This window comes from Saccopteryx bilineata, chromosome 2 (genome assembly GCF_036850765.1).
Source record: "Saccopteryx bilineata isolate mSacBil1 chromosome 2, mSacBil1_pri_phased_curated, whole genome shotgun sequence".
Lineage (NCBI taxonomy): Eukaryota > Metazoa > Chordata > Mammalia > Chiroptera > Emballonuridae > Saccopteryx > Saccopteryx bilineata.
The window spans coordinates 277340243-277365983 of record NC_089491.1 but is presented as its reverse complement, the minus strand read 5'-3'; the positions used below and the strand labels follow the sequence as shown (position 1 = coordinate 277365983).

The window sequence follows — 25741 nt, the reverse complement described above, 5'->3', positions numbered from 1 at the left end:
TCAGCTGCGACACTGGCTTGCTGCTTCACCAGTAAAACCAACTCCCTGGAGCCCAGAGTGACCACCCACCACAACCACCAACAGCATGGAGTCCGCCAGGACCACCACCAGTTTCACCTCCACCAACCCCAACACACCCAGTTCACCCCCTTCAACACTTCTTGCAATATCACCACCTCCACCAGCACCACTGAGCATCCTCTCTCTCCTCACCCTCCCCATGTACCACAAGGACACCTGGCACCTCCTTAGACTTCAGGCCCACAGCCAACCCCTGTTAATTGAGTCATTTGGCCCTGCCCCTGTACCCTCAGTGGAAGACTACCCACAGGCACAAACATTGTTATCCCTCACCCATACACACTCACCCCCAAACGTTGGCAAGGCCTGGAAAGACCTGTCTGCAGTGAGGAGAAGCTCTGGTGTGTATGGACACTGGGGGGTGGGGGAGAGGACTACTTTGCACTGGCCACAACGTGGGTCTGTCCAAACAGTGAGCTGAGGATGCTGAGTGTGCCGCAGGCAAGTGGGTGCTGCTCCTCTGCCAGGGTGTCAGCCTCTGAAGAAAGCAATATGTGGACAGATGTCAGACTCTTGCCGATGAGGGCGAAGGAGACTGAGGCAGGGAGTCACCTTCAGGAGCACCAGCGAAGAGAAGGAAAAAGACGGATGGATACAGGGGTGAGGTGAGGGACTGAGACCTGGGTAGACACGCAAAGGTGTGACAGGCACAAAATGGGATGGTGGTAGGAGTCAGGTCTCCGTGGTGGGTGCGTGGGTGGAAAGGGTCCGATGTGCTCCCAGTAACATTTGTTTTCTTTAAATTTTTTTAAGTTGACAAATGGATTTGAGAGAGAGAAAATAACATCAATTTGCTGCTCCACTTACTTATGTATTCATCGGTTGAGTCTTGATGTACCTTGACAGAGGATCTAACCTGCAAACCGGCCATATAGGGAGGACCACCTGAGCAACCCAGCCAGGGCTCTTGGTATTCTTGCCACTTTGGGGTAAGATGGACAGCTCTGGGAGTGCAAGCTGAAGACGATGTTGGCCTGCAGTCCTCTCTGTCACCCCTCTGCTTCCACCTCCTCTCACCAGCTTGGTTCCTGGGTGTACCCGACCAGCTTCCTCTAAGTCCCTGCTGTCTAATCTAACGTCGGCTTTTGTCCTGTGATCCAGCTCCCCGGACTTCGTGTCCAGATTCCTTTCCACATCTCCGTCTTTGGGGCGCCACGGTGCCGCGCTCCACTCTTATCCAAGCCAGAGAGCACAAGACACCTGTGGGGCCCCATCACCGTCCCACGGGGCACGCAGCCGCACCGAACCGGATCCTGCGCGGCAGGAGGCGCCGCAGGTTCGGGCAGGTGGCCCGAAGTGCAGGTGTAAGTGTTCTTTTCATCACCGCCCCGGTCCCGCCCCGTACTCCCTTCCGAAGGGATAGCCTGTTCACAGCGAGGTCTGTCCTGCCCGACTCGGTGCTGCTCAGAGAAGGTGCGGGGCCGGCCTGTGCGCTGGTGGCAGCCACTGCGCGAAGACAGGTCGCCCTGGGCCCTAGGGCTGAGGGACCCGGGAGTGAGGCGAACTCGGAGGCTGAGAACGGAAAACGTGGAAGGCCTTGGGTGGGCGAGCGAGGACAAAAGGTTGCCACCAGGACCCGGCGGGGAAGAAAAGAGGTTCCCTGACCGGGAATCGAACCCGGGCCGCGGCGGTGAGAGCGCCGAATCCTAACCACTAGACCACCAGGGACTGCTGGGAGGAAACTTTCTGGCCTGTTACTGTTAAACGCAGAGGCTCCAGATCAGGCGCTCGGAAATTCCTTGGTAATAGTTATTGTCTGCTTTTTCTGTCCAGCCAGCTTCCTGTCACCCCTGCCCACCATCTACCTGCCTCCGACACCCTCAAAATTGTACGTGCCTCCATCTCTCACAATCACACGCAACCGTACGCATGGGCCGGGGTCCAGCAGCTCCCGCACACTCGCGTTGGGCGCGAGGGCCGTGGAGTTTTGCAAAAACACCTAGCTTCTGCGTTGGCCGGGAATCGAACCCGGGTCAACTGCTTGGAAGGCAGCTATGCTCACCACTATACCACCAACGCTGCAGAGCTTCTGCGACTGTGGTCCCCACTGGCAGGCGCGCAGGAAATCGCTCCTGCAGCTCCCAGTGGTGCCATTCCCCTCCCCACCCCCCGGGCTGTTCTTGTCCACCCCCCGACCGCCTTTGGAGACGCTTTGGCTGACACGTTGTGTTTAGTCCCTCTGTTCCACGCCGCGGCTGCCTGCGGATCCCACGTCTCCAGCTCCCTGGTTCACCAAAGTTCTCCGCTGGATGACACTTCCCCCACCGCGTCACGGTCGCCAGGAGCCCCTTCCGCCGGCCACTTTGGGCGGCCCGCTGGACAGCAGCTGTTTGTGGTGGGAGAAGGGCCTAGCTTGCCTGCGGTGACAAAGCGTCCTGGGGACCTGGGCCTCGAAGAATGGCGGAGTGGAGAAAAAGGCATGTGTATTCATACTGCTGCAGGGAGAGCGGAGCCAGGCACCAAAAAAAGCCACGTTGTCTCCCCGTCGGGGAATCGAACCCCGGTCTCCCGCGTGACAGGCGGGGATACTCACCACTATACTAACGAGGAGAGACGCTCTTGCACATGCTCCGGATCCCCCTACAGAACGCAGCCCTGGCATGTCACCCAACTGACATGAAACCAACTGCGCCTTCTACCAAAGCACCAGGAAAGCCAGACCTATACCGACCCGAAACCGAACCCATCTCGACCCCGACATGGGTGGCGCTGAAAGCTCCGAGCGAGCGCCGCTTATGGCCTCCAATGCCGGGGCCGAGCCGCGAGGAAGGGGCCCGAGAGTACAGGTGAGGCCGCGAAGTAAAGCAGGTGGGCGCGCGTCTTGCTGCAGCCCAGTGTGCACGAGAGGCCGTAGGCGGCTGAGCCAGGCCATTCGGTTGTCCTCGCTGCACGTCCGCCCGTACGAGTCCGGCCCTTTAGGCATCCAGACCGCCGGCTGAACAGCGACCTCCCGACGAGGGAACCTGTGTTCCTGCACGGTACAGTCACGTGTGCGGAAAGTCACACTAAGGAGTAGTCAGGATGGCCGAGCGGTCTAAGGCGCTGCGTTCAGGTCGCAGTCTCCTCTGGAGGCGTGGGTTCGAATCCCACTCCTGACAGCTGCTTGACGTTTTGGTTCATCAAACACAATCACGTGTCCCAGGCCGATCGCAGCCCCGTTCTGCGACCTCCGGCCTTATACCTCCCCACCCTCAGTTTTCCGCCGGCGTCGCCCTTCCCGCAAACACACCTCACGAGAAGAGAGCAAGAAGCCCAAGGGACTTTGGGTCTTACCTGGGGGTTCTTGAAAGGACATGTGCGCTCAGCCGCTCCCGCCACACATTGCCTGCTCTGTTTGGCATCCCGGTGAGAGCCAGGCTTGGTCCGGACCTTGGCCTCTTCTTGCGGTACCAACAGTTTCGCGGCCATGAACCGCAGAGAAAACGTAGAATGGGCCGGCCGAGTCCGCCTGTGTCCCAACATCCCTCCATCGTCTTTGAGCTGAGCCCTAGAACCTTTGACGTACTTGGAATCTCTCTTTTAGATCTCCCGTTGGCCTCCTGCACAAATGGAACAGGTGCTGATAGCAAATAATGGCAGGGGCACGGGGAGAAGAAACTAAGGGCGCATGGGTGGTTCAGTGGTAGAATTCTCGCCTGCCACGCGGGAGGCCCGGGTTTGACTCCCGGCCCATGCATCTCACTGACAACTTTTATAGGGTGTTTAGGCTTCCGCCTTCCGCACCTGTCCTTGCACCCACGGGCTCTTCCCACCACGCTCACACTTTTCCCTTTTGGAACATTTTTCCTATCCCTTATCACCTACTCACCAAATGACTTATGCCTTTCACTACAGGGAACACCACCGTGCACCGCATGTGACTGGCGCCTGCATACCCTGAATCTCCACCTATCGCGAACCACCTTTCCTAGCACCCTGGCTCACTCCATCCCCGCATTCCCCAAGTTACACCGTGTTAGTACAACCGGGAGCAAGAAGGTGGCCACACTTAGGCGACAGAGACATCGCATTCTCCTGGAGTCACAAGGACAACATGGTGCACAAGTAGGTGCAAAATAATTCCACGATCTCATCTCAACGCACATCCCGCTCAGCCGCAACAGTTTCAAACACTGTCCAGCTGCTCCACCAACAAAATCGACTCCCTGGAGCTCAGCGTGACCTCCACCAACATCACCAGCCGCCCCCACCACCCCAGTTTCCACCAGGTTTTACCCGGACTGCCGGCCCTCCCTCTCGCACCACCCTCAACGCAGACCCCTGTTTGCCGCGGACCAGCACAGCTGGTAATTCTGGATCTTGTGGGAGAACGGTGCGGAATTAAAAAAACAGACGCATTGAGAAAAAGGGATGGGATCCAGAGGCCTCTTCAATGCTAATGGCAATATTCCAGTGCCCCATAGCCCCCGTTTGCTTTATTATATAGCCATATGCAAACAAGGAAGTCCTTGATACAAAGTTACACATCTGAGGCAAAAACAGGAACTCTCCCAAGGCATCAACAGGAATCCCCCCACCATGCATAAGCGAAATCAACCAACACCTGAACAAACAAAGAGTGAGAGGAAGGGCATGTATTGTAAATTGCTTCCAGCAACTTAAGCAAGCAAATGTAGTGGATGCAAATACTCAGCTTCATAGCCATTTGGAAGTGGTGGGGGGAGAACTTAGCCTTTTGCTAAGCCTCGAATTTACAAAGGCTTTTTACCACTTGCAGTCTACAACAACTGTTTATGGAGTCATTCGGTCCCCCAGTGAGAGGCCACCCATGCACACAAATGCCTTCATCTCTCTCCCTTACTCACCCACACTCAACCCCAAAACGTGGGCAAGGCCTGAAGGGAAATGTCTGTGGTGACACGGAGCTCCCATATGCCGACGGTGCAGGCTCCTTCGCACCGGTGAGCGGGCCCTGTTAAAACTGGGACAATGAGTGTGCCGCTGGCAAGTGGGTGCCGCTCCTGGGCCAGGTTCTCATCTGCGAAGAAAGCAGTACGTGGACAGAGGTCACACTCTTTTGCCAAAAGAGGCGAAGGAGGCTGGGCGGGAAGGAGACCGACCCGGGCAAGTCACCTCGGGGAGCATCGGCAGAAGTTGGTGTATATAGGGTTGGGGAGAGAAATGGAGACCTGGCTAGACGTGCACGGTATGGCGGGCGCGGAATGGGACAGTGGTGGACGTCAGGTCTCTAGGTGTGTGGGACGTGGTGAGCAGGGACCGAGGGAGGTGCTCTTTAAACATCTTGCCACTTTGGGATAGGGTGGACAGCGTTGGGCATGCAAGTTGAACACGATGTTGACCAGCAGTCCACTCTGACACCGCTCTGATTCCACCTCCTCCCACCAGCTTAGCTGCTGCGTGTCCCTGACCAGCCTTTCCTATGTCCCCGCTGTTTGACGTCGGATGCTGCCCCTGGTCCAGCTCCCGGACGTCGTGTCCAGATTCCTTTCCACATCTGCGCCTTCCGGACGCCACGGCGCCGAGCCCCTCCCATCCCTGCCAGATAGCACACGACATCCATGGGGCCCCATCACTGGCCCACGCGGAAGCAGCTGGTCAGTCCGCGGCACGCGGTGGGAAAGCCAGCATAGCGTAGGCAGGCAAGAGCCTCCAGCCGCGGCTCCGACTTAAAGGTGTAGGTGGGTGTCATTTCCAACACCACTCCCAGCGCTTCCCGTTACTCCCTCCTGAAGAGGTGGCCTGTCCCAGTGAAGTTTGTCCCTCCCTATGCGGTGCTGCTGGAGAGCCCCAGCACGTGCGGTGACCGGCCTGGGGGTGTGTGCTAGTGGTTACAACTGCGGAGAGACAGGCCGCGGTGGACCCTAGGGTTTGGGGCTGCTGGCCGGGGAGCGAGGCGAGCTAGGAGAAAAGTTGCGAGCTTTGGCAGAAACGCGGAAGCAGACGCACTGGGAAATTTGGTTGGTGGAGCGAAGAAAAAGACGGCTTCCCTGACCGGGAATCGAACCCGGGCCGCGGCGGTGAGAGCGCCGAATCCTAACCACTAGACCACCAGGGAGCGACGTAGAGAGGTTTCTCCGTGAGCCTCCTGCACACAACGTCGCCTGGATACCCACTCCACTCAACGCTTCTTGGCGCCAGTTCCTTGCTTTTCCAAGTCCAGCTGCCTGTCACCCCTGCCCACCAGGTGCCCCCTCTGTCTTTCAGTCTGCGGCACCCTCAAAACACTCCACGCCTCCTTGTTCCACATTTACACTTACCCGCGCTCCCAGCATCTAGGGCCCTGGACTCCAAGGTTTTCGGGGCCCATTCCGTAGGTCCCAGGGTCTAGCAGCTCCCGTACGCTCACCGGGCACGAGGGCTCTGGAGTCCTGCAAAATATCAGCTTTAGCGTTGCCCAGGAATCAGCTGCTTGGAAGGCAGCTGTGCTCACCACTGTACAACCGACGCTGCACAGCCCAATTCTCCACGCGGGGAGATGCTGGTCCCCACTAGCACGCGTGCGGAGAATCCCGCCGCCGCCCTCCTCAGACACCCAGCCCCCCACCCGCGCCAGCCCCACGTCACTGCTGCTCTCGCGGGCCAGACGGATCGCCTCCCGAGGGCGCTCTCGCTGGCCGGCTGTTCCTGGTCCTTCGGCTCCACTCCGCAGCCGCCCCCAGGAACGCACGGCGAGAAGGGGCAAACTAGACAGAGAGAGGAACCAGAGACCAAAAAAAGGAGATGGAATGCCTCCCCGTCGGGGAATGAAACCCCAGTCTCCCGCGTGACAGGCAGGGATACTCACCACTATACTAACGAGGAGAAGTCTGCCCCAGGCCCCTCTGTGGGTGACATGCGACGCCTTGCCTAACGTGGGTACCTGCCGCGTGGAGACTCGACATTGAACCGACCCTGCCGAAAACTCCGAGTGAGCGCCCGAGTAAGCGCGGCCTGTAGCTTCCAGCTCAGGGCCCGCTGGGAGGACGAGGCCCGAACGGGCAAGGGGGCCACGAGAAGGAGCAAGCAGGTGGGCGCTCCTCATGCTGCGGCCCAGAGTGGGCGAGCGGCCGGGGGCAGCCGAGCCAGGCCATTCCATTGTCCTTGTTCCCCGGCGGTTCGCTTGAGGACCGTCCGTTGGGCACCCAGACAGCCGCCCACCCGACGGACGCGCGTCTGTCCAGAGCACTGAAGTTCCGCGGGGTCAGAGGCACGAGAGCCGGTACAAAGCCCACCTCCTGGACAAGGTTGCCAAGCTGCCTAAGGTGCTAGTTCAGGTTGAAGTGTCCCCTGAGGTCGAGGGTTTGAATCCTACCCGAGTTTCTGGCTCGCCAAACAAAACCATGTATCCCAGACCTATCCACACCCATTACAGCCCTTTCCTGCTTTGCAGTCCATTCCTGATTGGTATCTGTGGGGCCTCTGCAAACTTTGACCTGCCCACCCGCGATGGAGGCTGGCGTGGTAGGTAGAGCCTGGTAGGGTGCTCCAGCCCACCTGCCAAAGGATCCTTCTAGCCAACATCAGGCACCAGAGCAGGAGTGACCATTTCCGGCCAATCTGTCATACTGTGGTTTTGCCTTCTGTAGAGAGCATTTGAGGGTACCATCTTGGCATTTCCACTATTTTCTTTCTTCTTCCCGAGATACCCTGAATTTGCCAGCCATCGATTTTGAGCGGGATCGATCCCACCACTGACTTCAGGAGTAGGCCTGAACTGGTAAACTAAGCAACACATCCCTTCCCCTTTATCTGTTCAGTAACAAGCTCTGGGAGAAACACTTTTCCTGCTGGAGGTGAATCAGGGAACCTGTAGTCCAAGTCACTGAGAGCATTTTGAGAATATGAGTGGACGCCCTGCTTAGGGCGTCCTGAAGGGCATTCACATTGGGAAAGAAGGACCAAAAGAAACAAAGTAATTGTGAGGGCCTGTACCAAGACTAGCCTGAAGACCAAATCCACTTAGGAATGTGAGGTAATGTTTCCCTTATTATTTAAGCCAATTTATGGGTTTTCTGTTAGAATGGCTCAACTGTATAGACTTTCTACTAATCTCTGAGAACTCAGTACACTGACATTTCTGATGTCTCTCAAGGTCTATAGCCGCTCAACCCATGTCACCTCAGCCCTGGTGCTCTCATCTACTGTCCCCAACTCCCTCTCCTTATTCACCCCCCCCCACCCACCCACTTTCTCCTCTAGGCTCCTGCCAGATTCTAGCTCCTGGATCAGTCAGCCAGCACGGTGCCATTCAAGTCCCCTAGGTATTTGCATCATTCAACAAAATGTTAGTGTTCACGGCTGTTTTACTTATTCTTTCATCCTCTCTTCTTCATTTCCTAATTCCTTTCTCACCAGTTTCATCCCAAAACTGTCTCTTCTCCTGTCTCCCCATATATTTTCACCCCACACCATTGAGAAGATGAGGTCATTTGACCTCGACTGTCATGTTTCACAAGGTGTCCGGGGTCCTAAACACCATCCACACATTCTCTCACTCCTGCCTCTGTGGTCGGTAGGTCCCCACTCCCTCCTGTTCCCGCGGATAAAGTGTAGTGTCAATAAAGACCATGCACAGCCTGATGTTAATTGGCTGTCAAAATTATTTGGCTCTGTTTCTTTGTCTTGACACATTTTAAAAGCCATTTTACACTTCCCTCATGGCGGCGTTAGAAAACTAAATGGGAGCGAGTGGGAAAGGGTGGAAAAAGGAAACCTCAGTTCTCCTTCCTCTGCACAAGGAAATCCCCAGTTTTTCCCTGTCGTGCGTTTCCTTCCCTGAGAGTCCCCTGAACTGTCTGTCACACAGGTCACTCCGGGTCACCAAGTGTGTGGAGGAGTTTCCCCCATACCCAGCAATTCTCTGTGGCACCGCTGGGTATCCTCCAAATTAACTGTGGGGGAGTGTGTGAGTAGTGACAGAGACTCCCAGGAAAGAAAGACACAGGAAGGAGAAAAGTGAGTTTTTTTCTCGACGAGTGTCTCCTAAATTACGTGTTGGCAAAGGTAAGGTGTATTTTTATTGTTTCCTGCTGCCTGTCACCGGTGCCATTTTCCTCCGGCCCCGGACGGGGGCGCTAAGTGCCTGTGGCGGGGGGGACCGGGGAACCACCCCGCAGCTCAGGGGGTTACCCTAGACGAGCACGGAGGGGCGGGGAACCCAGCAGCGCGCAGTGCAAGCCTCGCGGCTGGAGCAGGCAGGGACACAAAGATGCGGGGTATCCGCCTGTCAAGGCCGATTTCGCTGCACCACCTGCCTGTAGTTTCCGTAGTGTAGTGGTTATCACGTTCGCCTCACACGCGAAAGGTCCCCGGTTCGAAACCGGGCGGAAACAGAAAAGAGTGTATTTTTGCTTGACTCTCCGGGAAAGAAAACCGCCCTTGACCGCTCCATGAATGGTCATCTGTCCTGACCTGAACCGGACCCTGAGAACCAAGGTCGAGTTTGAGGCTGCGTCCTGGAAGGGGACTGACGGTGTCCCCGAGATTTCACAGCTGGTGCCCGGCCCCACGTGACGGCGGCCCAGCTTCCCATATCCAGGGGACTAGCTGGACCCAGCGCGGGCGGTGGCGCAGCCACTCCTGCTTGCTCGGCTTCCTCTGCCTCCACCCAAGCTGCCACCACCCGCCTGTTCTCAGTCCTGAGGATGGACAGTTCCTCCCTCCCGTCAGTCCCTCCCATAAAGAATCCTAAAGAATCTCGGCCTAGCGTGCGGAGGACCCGGGTTCGATTCCCGGCCAGGGCACACAGGAGAAGCGCCCATTTGCTTCTCCACCCCTCCGCCGCGCTTTCCTCTCTGTCTCTCTCTTCCCCTCCCGCAGCCAGGGCTCCATTGGAGCAGGGATGGCCCGGGCGCTGGGGATGGCTCTGTGGCCTCTGCCTCAGGCGCTAGAGTGGCTCTGGTCGCAACATGGCGACGCCCAGGATGGGCAGAGCATCGCCCCCTGGTGGGCAGAGCGTCGCCCCTGGTGGGCGTGCCGGGTGGATCCCGGTCGGGCGCATGCGGGAGTCTGTCTGACTGTCTCTCCCCGTTTCCAGCTTCAGAAAAATGAAAAAAAAAAAAAAATCCTAAAGAATCTAATTCTAAATCAGGTGGAAACAATGTACACTTTCCATTAAAAAGTTATTCTCAAAAAAGAAAAAAAGTTATTCTTACAACCCAAACCCTCCCTCCAAAAGTGGGCGAATACTTTGAACAGACTTCATCAACGATGATAAAGGGATAGCCAAGGATCCCATGAAAAGATGTTGGCCATCAGGAATCATGAAGGAAAGGCAAATCCTTGCGGAGATATCCCCTAGGCACACAACCAGCCCCAGTTTTCCAGGACTCTCACATCGCTGGTGGAAATGTAAAGCGGCACACACACTATGGGAACAGTTAAACGACCACAATATGACTCAGCCACTCTCCTCCTAGGTATTTACCAAGAGAAAGTAAAGCACTGGCCATACATCAGCTTATACACCAGTGTTCATTACCTACTGTATTTGTCTGGAAACAACCCAAATGTAAATCAACAGGTGAAGATAAATGGTGGTATATCCATACAATGAACTACTACTCAGGGAAAAAAAGGAACAAACTATTAATACACACATGAAGCCCAACCAAAAAAAAAAAAGTGCTATATAACTCCACTTATATAAAATTATAGAAAATGAAAACTATAATGACAGAAAACAGATCAAAGGTTGCTTGGTAAGCGGGAAAAGAATGGCAGGTTAGGATGATTTGAAAGGGGCCCAAAGAAATTTTTTGGGAGGTGATGGATATGTTCATTATCTTAACTGTAGCAGGGCTACATTCAGACTTTCACTGGCCCTAGGCACTTTGATCTTTACGATCCTTTCCATCATAAAAACTTTTTTATTTTATTTATTTATTTATTTATTTTTTGCATTTTTCCAAAGCTGGAAATGGGGAGGCAGTCAGACAGATTTCCACATGCGCCCGACCGGGATCCACCCGGCACACCCACCAGGGGGCGATGCTCTGCCCCTCTGGGGCGTCGCTCTGTTGCATCCAGAGCCATCCTAGCGCCTGAGGCAGAGGCCACAGAGCCATCCTCAATGCCCGGGCCATCTTTGCTCCAATGGAGCCTCGCTGCAGGAGGTGAAGAGAGAGACAGAGAGGAAGGAGAGGGGGAGAGGTGGAGAAGCAGATGGGCGCTTCTCCTGTGTGCCCTGGCCAGAAATCGAACCTGGGACTCCTGCCCGCCAGGCCGATGCTCTACCACTGAGCCAACTGGCCAGGGCCCCAAAACTTTTTTAATAATAAAAATATTTTTAAATATATGAACATAAAATAATTTACAACTGCATTAGTATAAAAATTGTTATATGAAATATTTTCTTTGCTATAAAAGATTTTATTATTTTCTTTGAATTTAAAAGAACTTTTTTTTTTTTTTTATAATAAAAGAACTTTTTTAAAAAATAAAAAGCATTTGAATTTATAATAAATTAAAACATTTCATGGGTGTTTATATACTGTGCCTAATGGACAAGTCAGACTTTGTGAGGATGGTATCAGGGGTCTCACATGTGTCAAAACATAACAACCTGTACATTTTGAATATGTCCAATTTATTGTATGTCAAGTATGCTTTAATATAAGTGTTAAAATTGATTTTAATTTTCTCAGGAAAAAAAATAAACACATTTGAAGCTTATTCTGGATAGTCATACATTTTTTGTTTCTTATTTAAATGTTTGTACAAAACAATAATATATATTTGCAATATTAAATAATTTGGGGGTGAATCTCAGGTACACTGATAATCTCAATTTATTGCCCTCTATCTGCATGGAGGGTACAAGACTCTTGCTTTATTTGGTCTTTTTTTTTTTTTTTTTTTAACAGAGACAGAGAGAAAGTCAGAGAGAGGGATAGACAGGGACAGACAGACAGGAAAGGAGATGAGAGATGAGAAGCATCAATCATCATTTTTCGTTGTGACACCTTAGTTGTTCATTGATTGCTTTCTCATATGTGCCTTGACCTCGGGCTTTCAGCAGATGGAGTAACCCCTTGCTCAAGCCAGCAACCTTGGGTTCAAACTGGTGAGCCTTGCTCAAACCAGATGAGTCTCCGACGCTTTATCCACTGTGCCACCGCCTGGTCAGGCTGCTTTATTTGGTCTTATTATTTTATTTTATCCCTTGATCTCTACTGCCACCCCCTCTCTAATGTGTTTCATATGTATCTTGAATTTGTATATATCCTTATAACATGTGTAGTTATTTTGTGAGTACTTGTTTCTTGATTTTGCCTGTCATTTTTTCACACAGGAGTGGGACTTTCTGGTCTATCTATATTGCTGTGTACACGTTTAGTCCTTTGTTCCTAACTGTTGTAAATAATTTCATAGTAAGCATCCAACCATTTCACTTCTCTTTACCCCAAGATGGACACCAGGCTGTCTCCCACTCCCTATGATGACAAACAATGCCATCATCCATTCCTTATTAAACAAACATTTATAGTGTGCTTCCTGCGTGCCAGGTACTGTTCTAACCTCTAGGGACTGAGTAACAAAAAGAGAGACAAAAACAATCACCTGCCTGGTGTTTACATTCTAGTAGTGAGGTAGACAATAGGATAAAGTACATACTGTATTTTGTTCAATGATTATAAGTACCAAGGAGAAATAAAGAAGGCAGCAGGAAGGGCCCTGGCCGGTTGGCTCAGTGGTAGAGCGTCGGCCTGGCGTGCAGGAGTCCCGGGTTCGATTCCCAGCCAGGGCACACAGGAGAAGCGCCCATCTGCTTCTCCACCCCTGCCCCTCTCCTTCTTCTCTCTCTCTTCCCCTCCCGCAGCCAAGGCTCCATTGGAGCAAAGTTGGCCCCGGGCGCTGAGGATGGCTCCATGGCCTCTGCCTCAGGCGCTAGAATGGCCCTGGTTGCAACAGAGCATCGCCCCCTGGTGGGCATGCCAGGTGGATCCCAGTCGGGCGCATGTGGGAGTCTGTGGGACTGCCACCCTGTTTCCAACTTTGGAAAAATACAAAAATAAATAAATAAATAAATAAATAAATAGAAGAAGGCAGCAGGATAGGAAATGTCTGGGGGCAGGGGATGGTGAAGTTTTAGGCAATGTGGCCAAGGAAGGAAAAGTGGAAGCCCTTGAGTTAACTTTTCAGTGAAAACTTGGAAAAAATGAGGAGAGAATTAGCCATGTACCTATCTGGGGGACAAGCTTCCAGGCTAAGCATCTGCAAGTGCATAGGTTCCATGGAAGGAATGAGCTGTTGTGTTCCAGAAATAGCCAAAACACCCTGTAGCTGGATCAGAATGAGCTGGGGGAGGTAGAGCGCCTTGTAGGACATGGTAAAGAATTTGGTTTTCGCTATGCATGGGATGGAAGCCTAGGAAATGCATTTTCCTGCAGTGCAGAATACACAGAAGTGAGACAGAGAATGGATCTGGGGGGGGGGGGGGAAATATATACTATATGCAAATAACCAGCACAACTTGTGGTTTCTCTGGGGTTTATTGATGGTACAGGATACAACCAAATAGCAGTAGGGAAAGAATAACTACAGCTCCCTGGGTGGCCCTGCTTTCTTCTCTGAGCCCAAAGTGTTGGTTTCCTCTCCCCTACCCTTATTCCAGACCAGCTCCTCCAGCACCCCTAGGTTACCCATTCCACTAGCTTCTCTTTAAGCAGATGCCAGTAACCCAGGGCACTAGGGGAGGAAGAGAATGGACAGACTCTTCAAAGCTTTATGGACCTTGAGAAGAGTCCATCCCTGTTGGTCAGAATATTTCAGGGCTTAATGGAAAGTACAAAGAATAGTAGAGTGTGACCACCCCAACTGGCCAGGATCTCCCAAAATCTGGTCTTTGGTGGACGGGCAAGGGGCAATCCAGGGGCAGGGAGACAGGCTTTGTTTGCAAAGGTGGTAAATTTCAGTAAGTGTTGACCCTGAGCTCCGTCAGCATTTCCCTAAGGGCACAGGTGGTCTTCTCACCTTGCTCTCTTCTTTGCTGTCCTGCACCCCAGGCTGCTGTCACCCCTGTCCGAAGAACATGATGAGCCTTCTGAAGAGTTTCAGATTACAATCAGGCTTGCGTATGAAATAAGAAAATGGCTGGGTGACATGCATTTTGGGCCTGAAAGCAATGGTCTGCACAACTGCTTTCTATTTGGGGAGGACCTGGGGATCACCCACTGATACAAAGACAACTTGACTTTCAAAGAGGCCACTGCACAGGCTCATAATTCTGCTCAGAGCTACACACACTGCTGTGGAAATAGGCTCCATCTGGCTGAGGCAGGAGTCTCAGGCTGCAACAGCCTGGCTAACTTCAGTACAACTACTGGACTGCTGCTTCTCTTTGTTTAAAAAGAACAGCCAATGCCTGGCAAGGGCCAAAAGGGCATCTATAATTCCCATTGTAGGGCCCTCTGCCCCTATTAGCAAAAAGCTGGAAATATTTTAGAGCCCAACCATAGAACAAATTTTCAATCATTCATCTTGCACACCATGTCACTTTTGGACTTATTAAAGGTCTCCAAGATATATTGTTAATTGAAAAAGACTTAAGGCAGCCCTGGCTGGGTTGCTTGGATGGTTAGAGATACACCAAGGTTGCAGACGGCACATACAGGAACAGATTGATGTTTCTCAGTGTGTGTGTGTGTCTCTCTCTCCCTTTCTCTCTAAAATTAATAATTTTTTTAGAAAGGACCATTAATTTCTAGGTAAAAACAAGCATTTAAGGAAAAAAAGGTTCAGTGGCCCGACCTGTACTGGTGCAGTGGACAAAGCCCCGTCCTATAATGCTGAGGTCGCCGGTTCAAAACCCCCAGATTCAAGGGGTCAAGGCACATGCGAGAAGCAACTACTACGAGTTGATGCTTCCCGCTCCTCTGCCACTCTCTTCTCTCTCTAAAACCAATAAATAAAACCTTTAAAAAAAAAAGGCACTCGGTCCAGCGCAGTGTGTATAATATGTGGTATTTGGGTAAGAAAAAAGGGAGGAAATATATTTATGCACATATAAATATATGATATTTATGAATGGCGTCCAAGAAACTGGTAACTGGCTGCTTTGGGCAAAGGGTATGGGAAACCGACAAGAGGAGAGCTTTTCCTTGCATATACTTTCTTAACGTTTGAGGGTATTTTTATTACGTCCCGATATTACCTTTCCAAATAATATCAAAAACTTATAATTAAAAAAATAAACTATTAAGACTAAATAGGAACCGTTAATGTCTATGACCTAACTCAGTGCAACACAAACTTCATGCCGGGTAAAAAGCCCTGAGGTGCCACAAGGAAAGAGCAGGATGATTACGTAAAGGCGAGCTTTTGAGTAAACTTTCATTACATAGACAAAATATGGACACGTTCACATGCATTATCCCCAAAATCAATTCGTCACTTATGATTTAGCCTTGATTTCCCGGGAGGGTCGGGGTCGCGACTGGACACCCTCTTGCTCTTTCTTTCCTCCACCTCCAGCCGGGGCCGCGGATCCGGAGCCATACCCAGCCCGCCCCGCCCCAGTCCCGCCCCAGTCCCGCCCCAGTCCCGCCCCAGTCCCGCCCCAGTCCCGCCCCAGTCCCGCCCCAGTCCCGCCCCTGACGTCTGGCCCCGTTCCTTCTAGGCGGATCCGGAGCCCAGCCCAGCCCATTCAGCCTGAACCCGCCCCTTATACGCGTGTCCCGTTGTGACACAACGCCCCCTGTCATGGCGGTCACGCCCCCAGCTCGTGGGCCTCGCGGGGCTCCACTTCTGGGCGGGCCTGCGCAGTCTGGAGCCTCCCCGTAAGTCGGGCCAGTCATGACCGGAAGCGGGAAATGCTGGTCCCGGTTCCGGACACCGAGGCGTCACGATGACGCGGTCCTGGCAACGTGCGGAGGGAAGAAAGCGGCGCCGAGCGCGGGGCGTGGCGAAGGGGTGCAGGGGGGCCGCTCCTCCTGCCCACCCGCAATTTGAAAGGCGTCTGTGGACGAGTGGCGCGGGACTGTCCCGGTTCAGCAGAGTTCAGCGGTTCTCGAACTGAATAGTTTCGGGAATCTGATTTGCTCACTTGCATTTTCTAACCCTGATGACTAGCGTTTGTTGCACATTTCCTGTGTCAGACTAAGTAGTGACAGTGTCATTTAATCGTCACAATCTTATGAAATAATCGTTACATACACAGACGTTACGGATGAGCAAAGCTGAAAGCAAAGGTGCCTGGTCCCACTGCCATGATGGAGCTCGACCCACAGGTGATTGTCCACCAATCCCGCACTATGTCGGAGCCTCACTTGAGACCGTTTTCTCCTAGTTCTCCGAGGGGCAGCTGTGAGGTCCAGGCCAAACAAAGGAGCGGGAGCCCCCACATCCCGTGGAAGAGGGGCATTGCCTGCGGTTGACTGCAGGGTGAGCGATGGAAAAACGATGCAAGAGGTTGGGTTTGGGGTCCCCGCAGTACTTCCTGCTGCCCTTAAACAAACAAAGCTGCTTGCTCCTCTGGATCCCCCTGGCAGGACACTCCCAATAGTCCAATGAAGCCCTGAAGATGGGGTCAGTGCGGGAAAGGAGCGGCCGGGCGCCTCCCGCTCCCAAGGGAATGGATTTTAAAAAGAACCCTGTGACTAGGAGGTGAGAACTTCTCCCAGCTGTCTAATCCAGCCACAATGGGAGGTGTTGGGGGGATGGAGAGAGGATGGATTCTGAACAACTTTAACTCCCATTTCCTTCCAAAGGAAGACAGGTAGACAAGAGCAAAAGTAAACAAGTGGGACTACATCAACCTAAAAAAATTCTGCACAGAAAATCATCAACAAATTGAAAAGGCAACCTTCTAAATGGGAGAAGATGTTTGCAAATCATAGATCTCATAAAGGGTCAATATCAAAAATATATAAAAAACTCATACAATAGCAAATAATAATAACAAAAACAATCAGATTAAAAAATGGACCAGGAATCTGAGTAGACATTTTTCCAAAGAAGATATCTGTACATGGCCAAGAGGTACTTAAAAAGACACTCACCATCACTAATCATCAGGGAAATGCAAATCAAAACCATAATATCACCTCACACTTGTCAGAATGGCTATTACCAAAAAGGCAAGAAGAAATAAGTACTGTGTTGGGGAGGAATGTGGAGAAAAAGAAACCATCCTGTACTGTTGGTGGGGATGTAAACTGGCGCAGCCACTTTAGAAAACAGTATGGAGGTTCCTCAAAAAAACTAAAAATAGAACTACTATATGATCCAGCAATCTCACTTCCAAAGAAAATAAAAACACAAATTTGAAAAGATGTATGCAGCCTATGTTCATTGCCATACTATTTACAATAGCCAAGACATACAGCCTGACCAGGTAGTAGCAAAGTGGATAGAGCATCAGAGTGGGATGCAGAAAACCCAGGTTCGAGACCCCGATGTCGCCAGCTTGAACGTGGGCTCATCTGGTTTGAGCAAAGCTCACCAGTTTGGACCCAAGGTCACTGGCTTGAGCAAGGGGTTACTCAGTCTGCTGAAGGCCCACAGTGAAGGCACATATGAGAAAGCAATCAATGAACAACTAAGGTGTCGCAATGAAAAACTGATGATTAATGCTTCTCATCTCTCTCCCTTCCTGTCTGTCCCTATCTATCCCTCTCTCTGACTCTGTCTCTCTGTCTCTAAAAGAAAAAAGACATAGAAACAACTTAGGCACACATTGATAGATAAATGGATAAAGAAGATGTGGCACAGACACACACACACACACACACACACACACATGAATACTATTCAGCCATCAAAAAGACTAAATATTGCCATTTGTCACAGCATGGAGGTCCTTGAGGGCATTATGCTAAATGAAAAAAAGTGAGAGAAAGATAAATACCATATGATCTCACTATATAAGGAATGAGATTTTATAGGACCAGAATATGAACTTAGAAATGAGACTTTTTAGTGTTCATTGCTTTTTGTACTTACTGAAAATTGTAAAAGAGATTAGAGATACATGCAGAAGTAGCACCCCTCAAACGTTCACTACAGAGGATGAGACCACACTGTGACAAAATGGCACATACTTTTAGGAGACGTTCCACTCTAAAAAGGTTTCCCGTGCCTGACCTGTGATAGCACAGTGAATAATTGACCTGGAACACTGAGGTCCCTGGTTTGAAACCCTGGGCTTGCCTGGTCAAGGCATATATGGGAGTTGATACTTCCTGCTCCTCCCCTCTTCTCTCTCTCTCTCTCTCTCTCTCTCTCTCTCTCTCTCTCTCTGTCTCTTACCCTCCCCTCTCTAAAAAATAAAATAAAATCTTAAATAAAAAAAAAAAGCTTGTAGAACAGGGAGTTCTACACTGTTGAGGCCAGATGAAACCAGCGTAGACCAGGACTCAAGGACTCTCTCCTAATCCCCCCTGGAGGCCACTTTCAATGTGGGCTAGTACCAGGAAATGAAGAGGCTGTGCCAACACCTTCCCGTGTCACCATCTGACATCAGTGGTCAGTGAGACTGGGAAAGTCCCGCCATCCTTCCCTCTGAGAGGGTTGCCTGGCTTCACCCCCACCATCAGCCTGGTCTGGTTCAGGAGAAGCACTCTTCATCCCTACCCAGCACTATCTCTCACCAGGGTTTCTCCTTAGGCAACGCCTTGTGGGGAGCTATTTCCGAGTAAACAGAGATAAGGTGTGTTGCCTCTTTCCGGCCAGAGGTCGTGGGAATCCTCTACCAAGAGGAAGCTGAAGTTTCTTCCTGATTCTGAGTTGAATAACCCAAATCTTCTTGGCTCTTAGAGCCTCTCATATCCCTCTTCCCCTACTTCTAAAACTTGACTGCGCTGACGTTTTGCTGTTCCATTGCTCATTATCTTCCCCCACATCCTCCTGGTGACTCAAATACCTGAGTAATTGAAGAGAATGGCCACAGCAGACAAGGGGCAAAGGATTTCCTTTGTGGTGTAGGGTAGTAGTTCTCAAACCACTCGCCACTAGAGGGAGGCTTGGTCTCAAGAAAGAAAACTGGATATGAAACACGATGTTAACTTGTTTCTATAGTTTTGGTATTGTAGCCAACTAACTCTTTAAAACAACAACAACAACAACAACAACAACAACAAAAATCTGCTTTGAAAATATACAGAATTCTTTTTTTTTTTAATTTTAGGAATTGCTTTCACTTTAACTTAATCTTATTTTATAATTATGTAAAATGTTGACATGGTTCCAAAATCAACTCTGCAAGAGTTGACTCAAAAATTTTATCTTCTACCCACCCACCCTCTTGACTTTATTTCTTCTCTCTTCCTAAAGGTAATCATTTTTTAATTATACCACTTATTTTTCCATTACTTTTATATTAGAAATACATATATTTACATCTCCCTTTTTAAAAATAAACAATAGCATGCTATTCACATGTCCTACATCTTGCCTTATTCACTGAAAAGTATTTTTAGACGATGACTCCGTAGTAGCGTAACCCCCGTTGGCTTTTCACAGTTGTATAATACTCCGTTATGTGTAGAAAGGTTCCATGGGCTTTTACTGACATTTGGGTTGTTTCCAGTCTGTAGCTGTTACAAATGATGCTGCATTTAATAATGGACACTTCTTTTCATATTTTTGCCAGAGTGTCTTTGGGATAGATTTCTAGAAGTGGGAGTGTTTCATGAGAAATCATTGCTAGTTGTGGTATCTAGATATTGCCAAATTCCCCATAGTGGCAGTTCTACCATTTTGCACCTCCACACTTAACATATTAAACTGCCTGTGTCCTCAAAGCCTGAGCAACCTGGTATATTATTAACACCTTGGACTATGCCAATCTCAGGAGTGAGATATGGTATCCCTATGTAGCTTTGGTTTGCATTTTTACATAATTATGAGCAGTGTTGAACATCTTTTCATGTGAATAACAGCAAGTTGTATTTCTTCCTGTGATATGTTTATGTATCTAGCCCAGTTTTCTGTAGGATTATTTTTTTCTGTATTTTTAGTGGTTTTTTTTTTCAATCAGAGATATTAACCTTTTGTAATATAAACAACAAGATTGAAGTTCAATCCCTGGTCAGAGAACACACAGGAAACAACCAATGAATGCACAACTGTGAATAACAAATGAATGCTTCCATTCCCCCTCCCCTCTCTATCCCTTCCTCTCTCTCTCTCAAAAAAAGAAGAAAGAAAAAATCAATCTGGAAATATAGATGAATAGGTATGAATGGTTTGTTATCATATTTCAGTATAGGATGAACTAACAGCATATTTCCAGGCTTTGTGACCACCCTGTACATGGTGGAAGCCACACATACTACACACTGTTTATTCTTAGTCGTGCAAGTAAACTATGTTAACTGCACCACTAGGGAGAGATACTGCTGCTTCTTCAGTTGTCTGGTTGTCTACAGCTTGTCCTTTAGACTCCTCAGGAAGTGTAATCAAGAATATTTTTTGCCTAATCAGGCGGTGGTGCAATGGATAGAGCCTTGGCCTGGGACACTGAGGACCCAGATTCGAAACTCCAAGGTCACCAGCTTGAGCAATGGGCTCACCAGCTCGAGTGATGGGTCACCAGCTTGAGTGTGGGATTATAGACATGACCCTATGGTCACTGGCTCGGCTGGAGCCCCCTGGTCAAGGCACATATGAGAAGCAATCAATGAACAATTAAGGAGCCACAACTATGAGTTGATGCTTCTCATCTCTCTCCCTTCTGGTCTGTCTGTCCCTCCCCCCTCCCCCAAAAGGAATAAAAAAACAGAACAAAGGAATATTTTTCTTTTATGGTATATGGAGGAAATTAATAGCAGTTTCCTTAGATTCCTCACAGGAAGGAAGTGGGTCAGAAACCTGGTTGTACAGGAAGCCTGCATTAGGTTTGCGCCCTGGTACCACCACCAGGGCACCGTCGTCATCCTGCTCTGCGCACTGCACCAGCTCTCATCTGCCTCATCCAGCCAACGAAGCACCTGCAACTCCAGAGAATGGAGCAGAACAACAAACCACTTAAGGACCACAGACAAGACCTGCTTTTCTTTCCAGGGACACATCTGTCAGCCATCTTATAAAACATTATTCCATTATTATTGTATCTGGTAAGATGAAGTAGTGGGCCCCAGAACAGGTCTCAGCAGCGCTGACTATGGACTGTGCTATGACATCACCTTGGTCTTTACTCAGTTTACCTCATTCACCCTGTGGAGGGAGGCTCTGCCATCCCCAATTCGTGAGTCCACAGAAACTCACTGAACGGAAGCCAACTGCTCAACGTCACACAGCGCTTATATTCCCATGTTAAGTGAAGACGCGACCCCGAGGGTCTGGCTCTGAAGTCCATGACCCACTGCACCACACTGCCCACGAGCACGGTTCTGGGTGACAGTGGTTTGTTACCGAGGCAAGGACCCATCAAAGACCACCCAGAAGTTGTTAAAAGCAGGGTCAGTTACGCTGGATAAAAAGACAGGGCTTGCTATTCAGCTACTTTTCCCAGGGTTACTTACTCTTAGCTTGCAGGGAAAAGGTCGGGGCAGTGCCATCCAAGAAGGAGAGGAAGAACAAGGGGAAAGGTGCCTGCTAAGTAGGAGGTTGTCCGGAAAGCCAGCCTTCTGCTGTTGCCAGGCAACGAAGGTAAACAGCAAGAAGTCTCAGGATAATGGCCACTAACTACAGTGCTAACCAGGTAAGTTCTCTTCTCCCATTTCTTCAACATTTTTAATTTTGCTTCAAGATTCTACCTTTGTACTGAGGCCTCCCCCAGGATTCTGATCATTAAATGGCTGCTGAGAGTGGAGTGAGAGAGTATTTCTTGAGTCCTCAGAGTCCACAGGGCCCAGGGGCAAGAAAAAGGTGTCTCTGGGTTAGTCTGTAAGGTTTAAACTACAGGTCAGCAAATTTTCTGTAAAGGGTCAGAGACTAAACAATTTAGGCTTTGTGGACCAAGTGACAAAATCAGAGATATTATGTAGGTACTTACATAACAACAGGAAACACAAAATTCAAAATAAAACAAGAGTGCAATTTATGTAACACTAATGAAAAGAACAGACTCCTTTTGGGAGAAACGTTTTGCTTAATTGGTGCTCTTTTTATCAAATGAGCAAATGATCCTCTATAAAACCTATTCTGGCCTGACCAGGCAGTGGCGCAGTGGATAGAGCATCGAACTGGGATGTGGAAGACCCAGGTTCGAGACCCCGAGGTTGCCAGCTTGAGCATGAGCTTGTCTGGGTTGAGCCAAAAAAAAAGCTCACCAGCTCGAACCTAAGGTCCCTGAGCAAGGGTCACTTGGTCTGCTAAAGGCCCGCGGTCAAGGCACATATGAGAAAGCAATCAATGAACAACTAAGGTCTCGCAACGAGAAACTGATGATTGATGCTTCTCATCTCTCTCCGTTCCTGTCTGTCTGTCTCTATCTATCCCACTCTCTGACTCTCTCTCTGTCCCTGTTAAAAAAAAAAACAAAAAAAAAAACCATTCTGTCTGACCTGTGGTGGTGTCAACCTAGAATGTGAGGTTCACCAGCGTGAAGCCGTGGGCTTGCTCAGTCAAAGCATATATGAGAAGCAACTACTACAAGTTGATGCTTCCTGCTCCCCCCCTTCTCTCTCTCAAGTCAGTAAGTAAAATCTTTAAAAAAAAAAAATCTTAGCTTCCCCAGGCAGTCCCAAAGCAGACAGGACAGACTTGGCCCCATGGCCAGTTTGCTGACCAGTGGTCCAGACAAGTGTTGTCTCATAAAAGGATATTGCAAATCACAAATGCAATATTAATGTTTTAGTAGCTACATAAAGTTATAATCATATCTTACATTCTTTTTTGTACTCTTTACAATCACGTGTATCTTGTATTTACAAAGCGTCTCAGACTGGACTGTCAGGTTTCCAGTGCTGAACAGCTGCCACATTGGGACAGCATGCATTCAGACCAAACAAATCATGTCCTCTGAAGCCTGGCACAGTGGTTTGGGCCTTTGGCCCTCCAGTCTAAAGAACCATGTCCAGTTGTTTCCCGAGCTTGGGTCTTGGAATGTCATAAGGATTCTCATCTTTCTCTCCACAGTATGAAAAAGCTTTCTCACCCAGGTACCTGCAGAACTGGTCTCTCGCCAAGCCAACCAAAGAGGTATTTACTCCACATTGGTGCACCCACAGGCCAGCTCTTGCTCTGTGCAGGGACCACGGCCACCCCATTCTTCCATCCCACAGCCTCCTCTCTCTCTGCCCCATCTCCCGCCCTCAGACACTTCCTCACTTTTCTGCTCCATTTCCCCAGCACTTCTCTCCCTGCCTTTACCCCAGAGCATTCCTTCCCATGAAGGCTACACTCAGATCATCGCCAACGACCGTGGTCACCTGCTGCCTTCAGTGCCCCGCTCCAAGGTAAGACCCTCGGTTCCATTCTCAAGAACTGGAGCAAGACGGGAAGACTTGCAACCTCCCACCGTCTGGGAAAGCTCTAATTAATTTACATTGTCACATGCAGGCCCCCAAATGTCCAGCCAGTTTACCCAGCAGGTGTTCAGCACCCAGAATTCCTTAAAGTGATGATCTGTATAAAATGAATGCCCATGGGTGAGATACCCATGCAGTGGGTGTGCGTACCCAGATTGGGCCTAAGAATGCAGCTCTAAAGCCAGCAGAGGTCAGGGGATGAAGCACTCAGGGTAATCCGGCAGCGGGTGTATGGGGTGGGGGTGGGTGGAGAATTATGCTTTTATTACCGCCCAGCCTCAAAGGTAAAGGTGCAAACAGGATCCAAACAGATCCTGCCAATGGGTCAGTTACTGGGAGCGAACAGCCCTGTTGAGAAACTGTTTTCTTCCTTTTAGGCAAGTCCTTGGGGTTCCTTCATGGGCACCTGGCAAATGCCTCTGAAGATACCTCCTGCTCGGGTGACCCTGACGTCCCGTACAGCTGCTGCTGCTGCCTCCCTCACCAAATGGACACAGAAAAATCCTGACTTACTCAAGGCCTCCAATGGGCTGCGTCCAGAGATCTTAGGCAAGGTACCCACTCCCTCCTAAACTCAAATCCTAGCGTCCCAATTTCTTTTCTACCTCAAAAATGTTATGCCGCTATTCAGCAGGGGGACCTCTAACCAATTGTCTTACCCTGTCTAGTCCCTCCATGCCTACTGGGGTTTGAAGGGATAAGCTAAGTAGTCTTACCCCCACAGTACAAAGTGATCTGATCTCAAGGGGGTGTTAGCACAATCAAATCTAACTCTGCTTCTCTAAAACCTGACCTTTTGTCCATGTTATGGGGAAAAAGAAATTTAGAACTCTGAATGGACTGGGAATGACCTAGACCTGACCAGACTGTCTCTTCTATTTCATTCCAACAGCCCAATGACCCAGTCAGTCAGAAGCCCGGGAGCTCTGTACAAGCACCAAGTCTCCCCATAAGACCACACTCCCCAACCTCAAACTGCAGTTCCCCAGAGCAGCCCCGAAGTGCACACCCTTCTGCAGGTCATACCCCAGGTCCCCTAACCCCAGCCAAGTCCCCTAAAAGCCCATGTATGTAGAACACTGGGCAGGTCCAAATCTAGCCAGGGCCCAGAAATGCAAACCTGGAGTTAGAGCAGGGACCCCACTGAGAAAGCCATTCTAGAGACTGAGTGAAGCAAGACCCCCCTGATCAGGAATATTGTAGGAATAAAGGCAAATTTGAAAATAAACAATAAAGATTTTGGTTTTTCCCTCCTGCTATGGCTGCTTCTTATCACCAAGAACGAGGAGGAGGGTTGGTAACGAGGGAGAACATGACAGAGGCTGGGAGGGAACTCATTTGTACAAGGATTGCATCCGTTACACTCCAGAAATGACCAAGAGGAAGTTGGTCTGATTCACAGCACCCACCCCTGTGTTTTTCCTCTGAGCACGCCCAACGACAACGTCAAGGTCAGCAGGCAACCATTGAGAAGAGCATGTGTATTTGTGTTTGGAGCCGGTGGGGAGGAAAAGGTAAGGGAGGCGAGTAGAAGAAACTACCCTTGTCTAACACTTCACGGCTGATGATGGAGCACTCAGGGAAAACCAAGTTACAAAAGCAAAATGTAAGCATACATTCAAATATGGTTCGAAAACTGAAGATACACCAGTGATCATAAGACAGAGAAGAAAAACAAAATGAGATGGTTAAGCAGGAACTCAGGAATACAAACTGAGGACCATTCTGCCACTGCCCAGCCCACCTGAATGGTAAGAAGCCACCAGAGTCAAGTCCCCGACCCACTTCCTAGTTGCCAGCTGCCATCTGGCACTGTCCCTGCACTTCATCTTGCTGGCACTGGCTGTTCAATTCAATGCCCCTGCCAAGCCTTCCCTGCCTTCACAGTGCTCCCTCACAAACACTGCCCCTCACTGCAAAGACAAGAACAGAGAACACATGGTGGGGCTGGAGGACGCTGACAGACTTCCCAGGACCAGTCCAGCAAAAGGGAGACGTGACTATTACTTAAAGACCAAGACCTCTGTGGAGGCCCCAAGGTCATCCTGAAGGTCTTCCTCTCCAACTGACACCAATTACATCACTGTCACTCCTCTCCAACCCATAGTTTTCTCTGCATGGCCAACGATGAAGTGACAGACAACATAGAGCTGTCACCCAGGTTTTTTTTGTTTTGTTTTTTTGTTTTTAATTTTTATTTATTCATTTTTAGAGAGGAGAGAGACAGAGAGGGAGAGAGTGACAGAGAGATAGAAAGGGGGAGGAGCTGGAAGCATCAACTCCCATATGTGCCTTGACCAGGCAAG

The 25741-nt window shown here is 50.0% G+C and overlaps 2 protein-coding genes and 7 non-coding genes across 11 annotated transcripts in view; 4 read left to right on the top strand and 5 right to left on the bottom strand.

The window, feature by feature from the left end:
• LOC136325874 (low affinity immunoglobulin gamma Fc region receptor III-like) overlaps window positions 1-21559 on the bottom strand; it is a 45689-nt gene extending 24130 nt beyond the window's left edge. Inside the window, exons 1-2 of one of the 3 annotated variants that reach the window (XM_066260980.1) lie at window positions 21486-21539; window positions 6300-6410 (exon numbers count right to left, since the gene is read on the bottom strand). The gene's annotated coding sequence lies outside the window, so the exon portion shown is untranslated. Of the gene's footprint in view, window positions 1-6299; window positions 6411-21481 lie in introns of all 3 variants that reach the window. The other 2 variants (XM_066260981.1, XM_066260982.1) reach the window with 2 other exon arrangements.
• Window positions 1678-1749, bottom strand: TRNAE-CUC (transfer RNA glutamic acid (anticodon CUC)). The gene has a single exon. It is a non-coding gene; the product is annotated as a tRNA-Glu (tRNA).
• TRNAG-UCC (transfer RNA glycine (anticodon UCC)) lies at window positions 2029-2100 on the bottom strand. Its single transcript has one exon. It is a non-coding gene; the product is annotated as a tRNA-Gly (tRNA).
• TRNAD-GUC (transfer RNA aspartic acid (anticodon GUC)) lies at window positions 2560-2631 on the bottom strand. Its single transcript has one exon. It is a non-coding gene; the product is annotated as a tRNA-Asp (tRNA).
• TRNAL-CAG (transfer RNA leucine (anticodon CAG)) lies at window positions 3097-3179 on the top strand. Its single transcript has one exon. It is a non-coding gene; the product is annotated as a tRNA-Leu (tRNA).
• Window positions 3687-3757, top strand: TRNAG-GCC (transfer RNA glycine (anticodon GCC)). The gene has a single exon. It is a non-coding gene; the product is annotated as a tRNA-Gly (tRNA).
• TRNAE-CUC (transfer RNA glutamic acid (anticodon CUC)) lies at window positions 6026-6097 on the bottom strand. Its single transcript has one exon. It is a non-coding gene; the product is annotated as a tRNA-Glu (tRNA).
• Window positions 9281-9353, top strand: TRNAV-CAC (transfer RNA valine (anticodon CAC)). Its single transcript has one exon. It is a non-coding gene; the product is annotated as a tRNA-Val (tRNA).
• Window positions 21545-24693, top strand: CFAP126 (cilia and flagella associated protein 126). Its single transcript, XM_066260986.1, has 5 exons — window positions 21545-21664; window positions 23044-23106; window positions 23283-23363; window positions 23813-23989; window positions 24328-24693. The coding sequence occupies exons 1-5, from the start codon at window positions 21638-21640 to the stop codon at window positions 24508-24510; spliced, it is 531 nt and encodes a 176-aa protein (XP_066117083.1). The 5' UTR covers window positions 21545-21637; the 3' UTR covers window positions 24511-24693.
• Window positions 24694-25741: the final 1048 nt, after the last annotated feature.

Bases quoted from the DNA above. Each gene is read 5' to 3' on its own strand.
- CFAP126 (XM_066260986.1), top strand. From the start codon at position 21,638: ATGGCCACTAACTACAGTGCTAACCAG. The intron at 23,364-23,812 runs GTAAGACCCTCG...TCTTCCTTTTAG, and splicing joins CTTCAGTGCCCCGCTCCAAG to GCAAGTCCTTGGGGTTCCTT. The intron at 23,990-24,327 runs GTACCCACTCCC...TCATTCCAACAG, and splicing joins GTCCAGAGATCTTAGGCAAG to CCCAATGACCCAGTCAGTCA.